The sequence below is a fragment of the Natrix helvetica genome (assembly GCF_964273705.1).
Source record: "Natrix helvetica genome assembly, chromosome: 5".
Taxonomy (NCBI): domain Eukaryota; kingdom Metazoa; phylum Chordata; class Lepidosauria; order Squamata; family Natricidae; genus Natrix; species Natrix helvetica.
In genome coordinates, this window is record NC_138551.1 from 102,161,454 (window position 1) to 102,176,461 (window position 15,008).

The 15,008-nt window shown below is 47.0% G+C and overlaps 1 protein-coding gene across 6 annotated transcripts in view; it reads right to left on the reverse strand.

The window, feature by feature from the left end:
* Positions 1 to 15,008, reverse strand: part of KAT6B (lysine acetyltransferase 6B) — a 97,544-nt gene that overhangs the window by 51,367 nt on the left and 31,169 nt on the right. For all 6 annotated transcript variants that reach the window (XM_081956499.1, XM_081956501.1, XM_081956503.1 and 3 more), the window contains exons 5-6: positions 11,897 to 12,012; positions 2,737 to 2,818 (exon numbers count right to left, since the gene is read on the reverse strand). In XM_081956499.1, coding sequence (XP_081812625.1) covers positions 2,737 to 2,818; positions 11,897 to 12,012 — 198 coding nt within the window. The remainder of the gene's footprint in view (positions 1 to 2,736; positions 2,819 to 11,896; positions 12,013 to 15,008) is intronic.

Consider the following 15,008-nt stretch of genomic DNA (forward strand, 5'->3'; position numbering starts at 1 on the left):
AAGTTACAATGGCTCTGAAAAAAGTGACTTATGACTGTTTCTCACACTTATGACCGTTGCAGCCTCCTCATGGTGACATGATCAAAATTCAGGCGCTTGGCAACTGGTTCGTATTTATGACAAGTGTCCTAACTCATGACTGCTCCAAAGTCATATCATCGCCCTTTATAATCTTCCCAGGTGGCTTCAACGGGGAAAGCCAAATTCGCTTAACACCCTCATGATTCACTGCACACAACGGCAGTGACTTATCTAACAATTGTGGCGAAAAAAGGTCACAAATGGGACATAGCTCACTTAACAATTGTCTTGCTTAACAACGTAAATTTGGGACTCAGTTGCAGTTGTAGGCTGAGAACTACCTATAGTGACGTAAGTGATAAGATTAGAGTACACTGTAGTTGAATATAGAGCCAGAGTGTAGACCTGTGATGGAGAAACCTTTCGACGCCAAGTGCCAAAAAGGGAGCGCTTTGCGCGCATGCGCTTCTCTGGGCCACACCCAGGAAGAGGAGCTGCCCAGGAGGCATGCGTGCGCTGGAAAATGAACTTCTGGTTTCCGGTGTGCACATGAACACTGGCCAGCAAGTCTTCTGGTTACCACTGCGCATTTCCCGCCAGAAAATGGAAGATCAGCTATTCCGGTTTCTGGCACCACCACACCCACAAAGGCCAGCTGATCATTGCATGCCTATGTGTGCCAGAAACTCAGAAGAGGAACGGGTGACGCCAAGAGTGCCAGGCGACATAGCTCCGCATGCCGCTTTGGGCACGTGTGCCATAGATTCGCCATCACGGGTGTAGAATATAGAAAAATAAATTAATAGCTTTTATTTATTTGTTTGTTGTATTTTTATAGCTACCCAACTCAATCAACATGTCACGAACTGGATAGAAAGCAGAATAAAACAGCATAACAAATAAGGTTAGTTCTTGTGAATGAGAAAAAAGCTAAATACAGTATATTTATTTAATGTACAGTATAGTATGAAAACATGGCATAACAGCCCTAGTTGGAGAGCTCGTATAAAGATGATATATACCACTCATGGTCTGTGTGATAGAAAAATCTTTAATCAGATGTTTATACGTGCAATAAATCCTCCTAGGCAGGAATAGCGGTTCATTTTTAAAAGCTACTTTTATTCTAAGCTTTTGATTAATTATCCAGCTGGAAGTATTATAAAAGGAGCAGCAAAGGAGACTTTGGCATTAAAAAAAGTCATCCCCAGTGCTGAAATAAACAGCATGAAATCAAAATGTAACCCACCCTGTCAGCAGTAAAAGGTTTAGTAGATTATTGATTATCATGTTAAGTTTAAAGGTAGAGTGAGCAAATTATAACACATTTTTCTTCTTTTGTGAAATGGAAAGTATTCCTTTGAAAACTTAAATTCCGAGTACCGTTTATTTTATAAAACAAGTAGAGAATAGAAACTGTGGCAAAGAGCCTCCCTCCTTCATCAGGCAAGCAATTCTAACCAATCCTTCAACTATAATTAATCAAGCTTATCTTTAGCAGGTCGGTTCTGGGTGGTGCAATCAGGGCCGGATTTTCCTATAGGCTAACTAGGCTTCAGCCTAGGGCCTCAAGATCAAGAGGGGCCTTTTATTTTTATTTATTATCCGTGCCACATTTTTTATAAAGGTTAGTACCAATTACAACATGTTTCATTTAATATATTGATATATATCACAGTAATGATGTATTTTATTATCTCTCATGTAATTTACAAACTTAAAAATGGGAGGTGAAAGGGCCCCATAAGTGGAATAGCCTAGGGCCTCTTTTCATCTAAATCCGACCCTGGGTGCAATGGATATTTCCTTAATTAACCATACTGAAGACTTATCATAATTCTAGAAACAGACAGGAAGCAAAAGTTTCCAGATTGTATTCCAGGCAGGGATAGGTTGGTGGGGGTTCACGCGGATTTGAGCGAGCCTCTAGCTAGGATTCTGCCCAGTTCGGCGAAACCCCAAATACCACCCCTGGCTGGCCACCCCACCCCTCCCAGGAGTCTCCACGTGGCCCATTCATCAAGGCAGGTAAATGCAAGGCCCACACGGAGGCTCGGGGAGGAGGGAAAACAGGCCTACCAGAGGTTCTGGAAGTCCAGAAATGGGCCTGTTTCTGGCCTCCAGAAGGCCTCCAGAGCCCGGGAGAAGCAGTTTTCATCCTCCAGGAGCATCGAGGAAACCCTCCAGAGCCTGGGGAGGGCGAAAAACTGGCTTAGCGGAAGTACTGGAAATGGATCTGTTTCCGGCCTCTGGAGCCCGCGGGAAGCAGTTTGTGCCCTCCCGGAGGCTCAATGAAAGGCTCCTGTGGTGCAGGAGGCTGACTAAGCCACGCTTACCACGGCCACGCCCACCCAGCAATGGGGCAGCGAAGCCCGCTGCTGCAATTTTTGAAGCCCATCCCTGATTCCAGACAGAATAAGGAAGAAAGAATTGTGCAACAAAGCTAAGGAGGGTCATGTCTCATTGAGCATTATTTAGCATATCATCAAAACATTAAGGAAGACGACCCTTCAAAAGGAGGTTTTCTTGGTACACCTAAATTTTAAAAGTGTTATGAATGCAATTAGTAAAATAAAGCTACTTCATATGTCCAGAACGCTCAGTCATAAGCAGACATTGGATTCTACGCTATTGGTTTTCCATGAAGAGTTCACAGAATTACTTAGCGATGGCATAAATGAAGGAAACCTCGAGGCATACAGGGGCAAAGCTCACCTTTTGGCATTCGAGAAAGTGGAGGGTCACAGCACTCCATGTGGAAACCTCTGTCACAAGAGTCACAAAAAAGCATATTATCCTGAAAGAGAGAAAGGAGGGGGGGAGGGAGAAAAATAAATAAAGGAATCTCAAAAAAAAGTTGGTATTTTCATGACGAAAGGCTCTTATTAAATTATCAGTTGGGCTACCTGTATTCCTATCATTCTCTTCATGTAAATATTTTAGAATAGAATATAGGGTATTCTTCATTGGACAAGCATGATGAGACACACAAGGAATTTGTCTCCGATGCACAGAATATTTAGATAAAGATTTAATGATGTCACAATTTTATTATAAATTAATACAGGGGGAAATCCTGATAATAGTTACAGGAAGGGTGATAGATAAATATCTGAAATACAATTAGTATATATTCTAATATTAGTAGAAAATACTAATATTTAGTATTTTAATTAGTCCTATACACACCAAATGTGTGTTGTGTGCAGTGGTGGTATTCAGCCGGTTCAGACCAGTTCTGGTGAACCGCTAGTGGCGACCCAAGCGCTATGCCGTCCTATTAGCCACGTTTTCTAAACGGGGAGCATGCATGCAAGCCGCGTGCCAGTGGTTGGATGCAAATTTTTTTACTACTGGTTCTGTGGGAGTGGCTTAATGGGCATGGCTTAGTGGGCGTAGCAGGGGAAGGATACTGTAAAATCTCCATTCCCTCCCCACTCCAGGGGAAGGATACTGCAAAATCCCCATTTCCTCCCGATCAGCTGGGACTCGGGAGGCAGAGAATAGATGGGGATGGGGCCAGTCAGAGGTGGTATTTACCGGTTCTCCGAACCACTCAAAATGTCCACTACCAGTTCTCTAGAATTGGTCAGAACTTGCTGAAAACCACCTCTGCCGCGCGCGAACAAAGCACATGCGTGGAATGCACACACACTCACAAAGTGAGTCTGCATGTTCTCATAGTTTCGGGGGAAATGGCGAACTGGTGGTAAAATTATGTGAAACCCACCTCTGGTTGTGTGTTATAAAATAGCAATAGCAATAGCGCTTAGACTTATATACCGCTTCATAGTGCTTTACAGCTCTCTCTAAGCAGTTTATAGAGTCAGCCTATTGCCCCCAACAATCTGGGTTCTCATTTTATCAACCTCAAAAGGATGGAAGGCTGAGTCAACCTTGGCAAGTGAGAATCAAACTGCTGGCGGCTGGCAGTCAGTAGAAGTAGCGTTGGCTTACCTGAACGGTCTTCCCTGTGCGCTGTGGGAGAGTCCAAGCATGGGTTAATTCTGTCTGACTGCCCTGGACTGAGTTGAAGATCTTTAGCCATGCCTCTTGCACTGGCATCTCAGATTTTTGATGAAGGCGTGGACCGATAGTCTGTTCAAAGGTGGTTCCATAAGTCTGTTACAAGATCGTATCAATGGTTAGTCACAAGTCACAAAACATCACCGTAAGGTAAGGATGTCGACTGAGGAAAGTCAAAGGCAATAAACGCTGGGAGAGACTTCAGGGCGGGGTTGGACTCTCCTGCAGCGCACAGAGAAGACCGTTCAGGTAAGCCAACACTACTTCTCCTGTGCGCTGCTTGGAGAGTCCAAGCATGGGACATACCCAAGCTAAACGTCACTAGGGCCGGGGTCACTTGCGTTAACGGTCTTTCCAGCCAAATGAATGCCCTGAAGAACTCTTCTCCCAAAGGCTGCGTCCACCAATGCGAACTTATCCAACTTGCAGTTCCGCACAAATTGGGATCGTGATGCCCACGTTGCCACTTGCAGATCTCATCAATGGGCGCTTGAGTCGCCCAGGCTGCTGTAGATGCAGCACTCCTTGTAGAATGGACCGTGATGTGACGCAGCACCTGTGTCGATTGGAGCTGGTAGGCAAGGGCAATTCAGGCGCGCAACCATCTGCCAATGGTAGCAGACGTGACCTTGCGCCCCATAGTGGCAGGTTGAAACGATACGAAGAGTGATTCGGACCGTCGGAACGACTCCGTACGCTTGATGTACTTACGGAGTGTCCTGCGCACATCTAGCTTGTGCCATCTGCGCTCCCTAGGGTGTCTTGGATGCGGGCAAAAGTCTGGAAGGATGACTTCTTGGCTCCGATGGAACCAGGTGTTGACCTTAGGGATGAATGAGGGATCTAGGCGTAGTACGACCATATCAGGATGTATGATACAAAAGTCCTCCCTGACAGACAGGGCTGCCAGTTCCGAGATCCTTCATGCCGAGGTGATGGCGGTCAGAAAAACTGTTTTGAAGGTCAGGTGTTTCAGGTCACAGGATCGAAGGGGCTCGAACGGAGCACCGATCAGTGCCCTCAGAACCACGTTCAACTCCCAAGAGGGATAACGGTGGACAACAGGAGGTCATAAATTGGTGGCCCCTTTGAGAAAACTGCGAACCCTGGGGTGACGAGCAAGAGAGAAGTGGATGTTGTGGACCAGGACCGTAGACAGCGCTGCCACCTGCCGTCGGAGCGTGTTCACCCCTAGGCCTTGGTCCAACCCTTCCTGCAGAAAGTCCAAAATCTGCGGGATGGTGGCAGAAGTGGGATCAATGGTCTCTGTAGTACACCACCTGGCGAAAGTAGCCCGTGGCGTTGTAGATCTTGCTAGTGGATGGTCGCCGAGAGGCTTGAATAGTTGAATGACCTTAGTGGAAAGTCTGTCTCTTTCTAGGAGGTCCCTCTCAAGTGCCAGACGGCTAGCTGTAACCACTGGGGCTCCGGGTGTGATAGAGCCCCCTTGTTGAGAGAGACCTGTGGAGGAGGAATCCTACATGGTTTGGCAATGGAGAGACTCACCAGGTTGGCGAACCAAGTCCGTATGGGCCAGAATGGAGCCACTAGGATCACCCCCGCCTGTTCCTCCAGAATCTTGCGGACCACGCTGGGAAGGAGTGGGAGTGGCGGGAACGCATAGAGCAGGCCGGGAGGCCAGTGGTAATGGAGGGTGTTGACTCCTTCCGCTCCTGGGTATTGGAACCTGGAGAAGAACTGGGGAAGATGGGAGTTCTCCGGAGTGGCAAATAGGTCAATGGACGGAAGACCGAACCTCTGTGTGATCTTGTGAAAGAGGTCCAGATGTAGACACCACTCTGAGTGGTCGACTGTGGCCCTGCTCAGCCAATCCGCCTGGACATTGCTCACCCTGGAGATGTGTTCCGCTCGGAGGGATGACAGATGTTTCTCCACCCTCTTCCCCAGGCGATCTGCTTCCACCATCAATGACTTGGAGCGGGTGCCCCCTTGGCGGTTTACATGTGCCTTGGTGGCACATTGTCCGTGAGCAACATTACATGGTGATCTTGGACTGTCGCCTGGAAATGTAGAAGACCTAGCCTCGCCGCTTTTAGCTCCAGTCAGTTTATGCTGTGCTTGAGATCGCTGACGGACCACCTGCTTTGTGCAATCTGTTTGCCGAGATGGGCCCTCCATCCAAATAGGCTGACGTCGGTCGTGATGGTGAGGCAATCCGATTCGCGGAAGAGACTGCCCTTGGTCAGCGCTGGAGAGAGCCACCACTGGAGGGACTGCTGGACATTGAGTGGAACTGGAATCGGCATGGGGGAGTTGCCTTCCTTGGCACTTTGGTGGGGCAGAAGACACCACTGCAGTTGTGTCGAGTGCAACCTCGCCCACGGCACTATTGACAGGCAAGAAATCATTTTGCCGAGGAGCGTCGATAACTGAACAATGGGCACTGACCGGGAAGTCTGCATCTGGAGCACCAGTTTCCTGATGCTGGAGATTCGCTCCTGGGACAAGGTGACCTGGCAACTGACAATGTCTATTATTGCGCTGAGATGTTGCAACCTGGTAGTGGGAGTGAGGTGACTCTTGTCTAGATTGACAGAGAAGCCGTGATCTTGCAGAATCCTCATAGTCAACCGGAGGTCCCTGACTACTTTCTGGGAAGACGACGATTGAATGAGAATGTCGTCTAAGCATGCCTGAAGTCGAACTGGGCGTGATCTCAGGGACGCAACTACCGCTGCCAGAATCTTTGTAAATGTCCTGGGGGCTGATGATAGGCCAAACGGCAGTGCCCTGTACTGATAGTGCTTGCCTGCAATATAAAACCTCAAGAACTTGCGATGGGCCTTTCGGATTGGGATGTGGAGGTACGCCTCCCGGAGATCTATTGAAGTTAGCAGATCTCCCAGTCTGATGCAACCCAGAATTGACTGGAGGGATTGCATCTTGAAGCATTTGTACGCCAGATGGTAATTCAACTTCTTTAGATCCAATATCCCCCTCCACTCTCCTGAGTTCTTTGGGACCAGGAACAGGATGGAGTAGAAACCTGACCCTTCGTGTCCCACTGGCACTAATTCTATGGCATGTATCTCCCAAAGGTGCTGAATCTCCTGCTCCATTAGGGACTGTTTGGCAGGAGAGGAGGGATTTGGACAGCAGATAAAGTGGCGGGGTGGAGGGGAGATGAACTCCAGGGTCAGAACCAGTCGGTTTGGAGAACCCATTGATCCGACGTGGTCTGCTCCCATCTTGTCTGGAATAGCTGCAGGCGGCCTCCGATGGGAGCCATCCTCTGGGCGTCACTTATAGTGATGGAAAGGCCTAGAGCCAGAACCCCCAGGGTATGGGCGCTTGGAGAAGGATTGGTTGCGGCCCTTGTCACGAAATGACTGACGGTCCTGGGACCAATCGGCACCCTGCGTATATGGACGGTTGAACTGCCCGGAACTGGTGGAGGCCTCAGAGGAACGAAAGGACTGTTTCCTAAAGTATCCAGAGCCTTTGCACTCCGCCATTTGGAAACAGAGGGCATGACCTTCTTTTTATCTTTGTTCTCAACGAGAACCGGATCCAAGGCCTCACCAAAGAATTTTGTCCCCTTAAAGGGAACTGAGGCCAATTTCCATTTGGACCTCATATCTGCATTCCTGTGACGTAACCATAATAGTCTGTGTGCGGTCACATTGGAAGCTAAGGCCCGTGATGCAAATTTAGCAGAGTTAAGGGTGGCATTGGCTGTGAATTCAGCCGCCGCCATAGGTTTGTTAAGTTCCTGTCTCATCTTAGTGTCACTAGCAGGGAGCTTGGCAGCAAGGTGGCGGAGCCACAGAAGGGACGCCCTAACCATAAAGGAAGCCGAGGTGGCTGTCTTAATGGCCCAAGCCGCTGCCTGATGTGTCTTATGACATGCTTTTTCTTTTTTTTCTTTTTTAAACAAAGTTTTATTGGTTTTTTAATATTTTACAAAGGGAAAAGGTATGGGAAAGGTTACAAATTTTGGCAGCCGCGAAATGCGGTAGGTGCACCCCCCCTCCAAACTCATAGTGTACATTTGCATAAAATTCAAATATTACATAATAGCATATAGTCAGTGTGGTAAATTCAATTGGTAATTTCGGTCAGTTTATATCACATGGATTTTCTTACTTATTTGTGTGATCTGAGCTTTCTTGATGTCGCCCCATCTCCCCCAGTTGGCAGTGCTCCGGCCCCTCCCATGTCTTGTACATCTACTGAAGTGTCTTCTGGTTTTTCTAGGAGCAATTTATTTTTTTCCATAAAGGCCTGCGCCTCTATGGGTGTATTAATTCTAACTCTTGTCTCCTCCCAGAATATTAGCATACCTTCAGGCAGTAACCATCGAAACCAAACCCCCTTCTGGTATAGTTTATTCGCCAATTGCGAATAAAATTTTCTTTTCTCCCTCACTTTCTTGGGGATCTGTTTCAGAATGGTTATCTCCTTATCTTTGTATGTCAAGGCTTGCCCCCTTTGTGCATTCAGGATTTCATCTCTTGTGCTTTTCCTAAGAAATTTAATGTGTACCTCCCTGGGGACATTGTGTGTTCTAGCATACGCTGAGTTCACTCTATAGGCCAGGTCTATTTCCCACCCCATCTGTTGTTTTTCCTTCTGAATATACTCAGCCAAAATGGTTGTCATGATGTCCCTTATGTTTTCATCTGTCTCCATCACGTTCTGAAATCTAAGATAAAAAGACATTCTCTCAAACTCTATTTTCATTTGTTGGGTGTCAAGTTCTTTGTTTCCCCTCTGCACACCCTCTATTCCCCCCTTCATCTCAGCCGCCCCATCTTCCAAAAGATCCAGTCTCTGTGAGTTCTTATTAATTTTATCCTGGTTCTCTTGAATTTCTTCTTTCATCTCCTTCAATTGTCTCTTTATTTCCTCTTGTCCCTGTAGAAGTTGTTGAAGCATTTGATGAAGCTCCAGGTCCGTAGATTTAAGTTGCTTGAAGGCTGTTAACGTTGATTGTGTGCTAGGACTGGAGGTTGCAGATGTTGGGGCAGAGGCAGCAAAGCCTGACTTTCCAGGAGGTGGTCTTTTAGATGCCATTGTTTATAAAATAAAGAGTCCAGTCAGTATAAAGAGGAATCAGTCAGAGAGATAGAACAGCCAAGAGAGTCCAGGAGGCAGAGAGTCCAGGCACAGGGGAGTTTTCTAATCACCCTGGCAAAAGAGCAGTCGTTTTTCACTCCAGGGGGTTCAGAAGCAAACAATCCACAAGAGAATTATCCAGGTAGCACGGAGACAAAGACCGGAAGCCTGAAGCTAAAAGGTGGAGTCAAGTTTCACATTTCATGAAGACAACGGAAGTGTGCCATCTTGCCCTGCCAGCTTCAGGTATTGAGGCAACAAATAAAGTTTTCAAAATTCAAAGTTCCCAGGGCTTCCAGATCTCATTGTCTTAAACCTTGAAAGTTTAAATCTGAAAATCCATTTAATAGGGGTGTGACATCTTTGGTTTGGCTCTCCCCCTCCTCCTTCCCTTGGGGCTGAGAGCTCACTTGTTTCCAGCCGCTTGTCCAAGGGGGGGGGGGAAATCCCCCTCCCCTCCAGCCGCACCTCTCCAAATCAAACCAAAAGTTCAAGTTTGCACAGCTGACAGATTTTAAAGTTGGTAATAGGAATGAAGGGAGTCTACACCTCACCGCTCCGCCGCCGCATCCTTCAGCTTTCTTTTTTCACTCCGAACAGCCTGTCAGCGAAGACGCGCCCACATGCCCTCCGATCTGCTCCCCGGTGCCTTGAGCGCGCAGGGGACCTCCCGCTGGCCGCCGCCGATGCAGGGATCCCCCGCGATGCCGCCCCTCCGGCAGGACGCCTCTACGGGGCGTCCTGTGCCCCCCAAGAAGTGGGGAAGCCCACCGGGGAGCCGGAGCGAGCAACGAGTTGCCCGTCGCCGTCAGCCGCCGGAACAGGAAGTTGACATGCTTTTTCTGACCTCTTGTCCTCCGCTTTCAGACCTTCTAGAAGGTCCGGTGGTAGGACAGAAGAGGAAGTGAGAGCCTGCACCGGTGGATCACCTGAGATAGTTTTAGAAGGTCCTCCAAGGCAGCGTCCACCGTGTATAGTTTCCTGTCGCTATTACTAGGTGTGGCCAGGGTGCCTGGCTGGGCCCATTGGCGCTGTACCACATTCAGAAATAATTTGGGGACTAGAACTATTTCCTGAGCAACCACAGGCTCATCAAAGAGACCCTCCCTGTGCTCGACTGTTTCAGAAGTGGCTTGCTCAGGTAGAGAAGCCCCTAAGCGGGCAGCCATCTTGGCCTTCTTAATAATAGTCTTGAAGGAAGTTTGGTTAAATAAAGCAGTAAAGGCAGGTTTGTCAGGGACCGCCCCCTCATCCCCAGATAATTCCTGCTCAGGCAGAATATCCTCGTCTATGGCAGAATCTTGGCTATCCAGCAAAGAGTGCGGGGAAGATGCCCTATGGGTGGTATCCCGGGACTGAGTAGCAGAGGAGCTAGACTTGCATGCCCGCTTGGACTTTTACTTGAGCCCTTCTGCAATGCCCTGGGAAATGGCCTTAGTTATCACCACTTGCATTTCTGCATCCTCTACCGGGCGAGCCCTTTTAGGGGCCTGGGGTAAGGGCAACTGAGGAGCCAGGGGCAATACGGGTGGGAGATGCTCCTCTGCCTCAAGTGAACACTAAAATAGGTCAGCATTATCTGCCAACGAAGGCCTGGGGGATCCTGCAAAGGCTATGGAAACATCAGAGAATTGTTGTTCCTCATCCTCACTGTCTGCAATGGACTGTTCAGTGGCAATAGGGGGTGGCTCCTGGGGTGAATCCCTCATGGGAGGCCCAGCAGTTGATATGGTTGTACGTTGAGCATTTTCAAACTGCTTTTCTAGCGCCTTTTGACACCTAATGGCCACCTTGTCCTGGGCACTGGCGTGTTTCCTCCCCCCAGCCTGATGGTATCTACTAAGGGCCTCAGAGGCTGCCTTGCTGGCCTGTCTAACGACCCCCCTACTTGTTGAGGGAACTGAATGGTCTGCCTCGTCGGGGGTTCTTTCAGCCATGGCAGGAGCTGTGGAGGATCCTTGACTAGGCAGATGCGCTGCACTCACCACATGGAGACCAAGGCTGCACAGTCCAGAGGAAGGAGCTTGGAGAGAAATTGCACTGGTGGGCCAAATTTACGAGGGCGAGCCAACTGCTCCCAGCGCTTTCCAGGTGGCGGAGCAGAAGTATGGCCGGGAGTGGTCAAAACTGCTGCTGGCGCTCTGAGGAACAAGCCTCACTGGTGGTGGGGAAGGAAACCCCCACAACTCTCTGCGAAGCAGGGACAGTTGGGCGGCAACGAGAGGAGAAGCAGCAGTTTGTCTCCGACTCTGACCGACGCGATGCAATTAGTGGCCACAAAATGGCCACCACACTGAAAAGGCGGGAAACCTCTGCAGTTAAAATGGCTGCTGCCTTTAATTTGGCTGGAAAATGGCCGCCGCAACCAAGAAAACCAATCGGAAGGCTTCCGAGCACGCCTCTGATGCGATGGGTGAGAACGCGAGCGGCCGGACCCTAAACCACTGCCGCTGTGCCCCAAAGACACCAAAACTGAGGGAGGCGTCGGCACTCCGACCCCCCTCATCGCCCTTAGCTACCCGACAGCCGCGCGCGCCCAAGCGAAGCCCAGGACACATAGGCTCACAGAACGATGCAGCTGACAGAGAAAAGATTTTTAAAACGCTCACCAACCTGAATACTGTAATAGAAATGGAAAAGAGCTAGGTTGGAAAGTCAAATCAAGGTTATTAATAGGAACCATGTTGTAACAGGTCCACTCTCCAAGCAGCACACAGGAGAAGTAGCCTGCAGTACTGCACTCTAACCACTGTGCCACCGTATTACTTACTGCATTTTTGCCTTGGATTCTGCAGGCGCTGCATGTCTTGCACTCGATACACTGCCATCTTAAGGCCTTTACGTTTGTTGTTAACTCCGAACAAAATTTAAGACAGGATGGATGCCCTATGAAATAACCAAGAATTAAAACATTTATTTTAGCATTCTATTATGACAGAAACTCTAGGACAAGAAGTCCTCAACTTATAACCCTTGACTGATCTTAGAATTATGGCTGTTAAGTCATTGAGATTACATCATGTGACTGGATTTTTTTTTACATTTTTTGTTGTGATCATTAAGTGAAAATCACCTTTGTTAACCTAATCAATTTTTCAATGTTTTTTTTTTTTTTGGTCAAAAACTGGAAGTAAGTTCAGGAAACTGCCAAAAAAGTTACAAAAGTCACTTAAGTAGCTTTTGCAAGGTGGGGTGGGGTCTGTCCTAACTTCAAACTTTTTAAAGCAATCATCTTAAATCAAAGACTATCTTATATCTTCTCACAGTAAAACTGTATTTTATCGCTATTGTTTATTTTCACTCGGGGACAACATTAAGGATGGTTGCTTAAAATATTTTATTATAGATCTAAGGTGGGTCCTGCTATTTGAATGCTATGCATTGAAGAGCCCACAAACAGGTCTAGCCCAGGTATTAAAACACATATTTCTTCACTTAAATCTATTCTCATCACTCTAAGCAACTAAACTGTATGTCAGGGTTCCAAATAGCATCCAAAATTAAATCAGAGTCCAAGGCAAAGTATTCCTCAAAGTTCCAATTTATTAAGAGAGCCATGTTGGCACATCTGGGAAAACCTGAATCTGAAGGCTTCCTGGTTTTTCCACCCATTTGAAAATTCAAGATCTTGCCCCCACATTCACAAGTCCATCACATGGTCCAATCATCCACTACCATGCTGGCAGCTTCCACCCATCCAGTTCCGGTCAGGTGCAGAGGTGCAAAGACAAAGGATGACCTTGGTTTTCTAGAAAGAATTTTGTTATGGCTACATACAACTCCGTACAATCCCCCCTCCCATTTACCCACGATAGAAAATGCATAGTAGAATAATAGAAAGTGTGGCAGGCCAAAGATCCAAAAAAAGATGCCTGCAGGCCAGACACTGTGCATATGTTCACATTTTAATTTTTGGAGTCATGCAGTTCTGTTTATAATATGACAATAATTTGATGAAAGTGACAGACACAAAGGAAGACTGACAACATTGAAGAACAGGTCACTGTTATCTGAAGAATAGACAAACTGCAATGACAAAGTTTGGGGTGTGATTCTGGTTAGGCACATTATGCAAAGGCTGTAAAAACAGAGTGATAAATATTTATTTCCAATCCTTTATGCATTCTTGCCTGGGACAACATACACTATATTGCCAAAAGTATTCGCTCACCTGCCTTTACTCGCATATGAACTTACTGTAAGTGACATCCCATTCCTAATCCATAGGGTTCAATATGACGTCGGTTCACCCTTTGCAGCTATAACAGCTTCACCTCTTCTGGGAAGGCTGTCCACAAGGTTCAGGAGTGTGTTTATGGGAATTTTTGACCATTCTTCCAGAAGCGCATTTGTGAGGTCACACACTGATGTTGGATGGGTTTACGTGGCCTACCACTTCGTGGCTGAGTCCCTGGTTTTTTGGGAACGGAATGACGTTCTTATAATTCAGCTGACAGTTGACTATGGAATATTTAGGAGCAAGGAAATTTCACGACTGGATTTGTTGCACAGGTGGCATCCTATCACAGTTCCACGCTGGAATTCACTGAGCTCCTGAGAGGGACCCATTCTTTCACAAATGTCTGTAAAAACAGTCTGCATGCCTAGGTACTTGATTTTATACACCTGTGGCCATGGAAGTGATTGGAACACCTGATTCTGATTATTTGATGGGTGAGCGAATACTTTTGGCAATATAGTGTATCTTCTACATAGAGAGTTTAGAAAATGGAACAACATAAAACCTAGAATAAATAAAGTGATTTGTTTAAAATTGCCCTCATCATCCCAAATATTACTTATCAAGAGAGGCAACAGGTGACTGAATTAATCTCTTGAGAAAATGAATCCCAGGCATATCTCATAAGTGTTTTTGAGACTCAACATTATATCAAAGAGGGGCTATAGCCGAGATGGTGAACCTATGGCACGTGAGCTGGAAGTGGTACGCAGAGCCATCTCTCCGGGCATGTGAGCCATTGCTCTTCAGGGTTCTGACGCCCTGGCCAGCTGGATTTCACGCGCATGGGAGCGCCGGAAACCAGAAGAGCATGCCAGGCGGCTGCTCTTCTGGTTTCTGGCGTGTATGCGCGCACGAAGACCAGCTGGCCGGCATGCATCCAACGTTATCTAATGGCCAACCAACCCAATAATCTCTCACTTACTATGCAGCTAATAGAGTAAGATGCCCAGCTCATAAGCAAGAAGTAAACTATCACTTCAGAAAAGGGGTTTAGAATAGGAGCTTGCAGTTCTACTGCAGTTTGGATGAGAAGAGGACAAAGGCCTTAGATCAGATTGCACTTGGGTAGCCTCAAGGCCATGCAGGAGACTTTGGCATTCACACATACATGATAGACCTATAAGAAATATGATATATATTTTTTGCATTTTATTAAGAACTCCTTTATTCAAGATTTAGCCATTTACCAATTTGATTGCCATTCTCAAAAGGTTTTGTTCAATTATGTTTAACTGGCCAATTAAATTTATTTTCTCTATAATATAACCTGAAAGCTAATTTATGTAAACACCGGAATTCTCAATTTTTGATCTCCCTTACAATGACTGTGAACTGTTATGAGGAAAGATATAGCGCAGATTAAAGTATTAATAGTAAAAAGCCATATCTGCAGGGAATGAAAAGAAGCATCTCTTCCACAATAAAACACAGGAAATTCTATTTTCATAACTGAATTGTGAAGCCAGGAGCGCCTAGTGGGGCATTGGTGGGCAACCTTGGTCACTTTACAACCTGTGGACTACCACTCCCAGAATTCCTGAGCCATCCTCGTTCAGTTGCAGTCCATAGGTTGTATAATTGCCCTAGCTACATGATGGCAAACCTATGGCACGTGTGCCCAAAGTGTCACGCAAAGCCA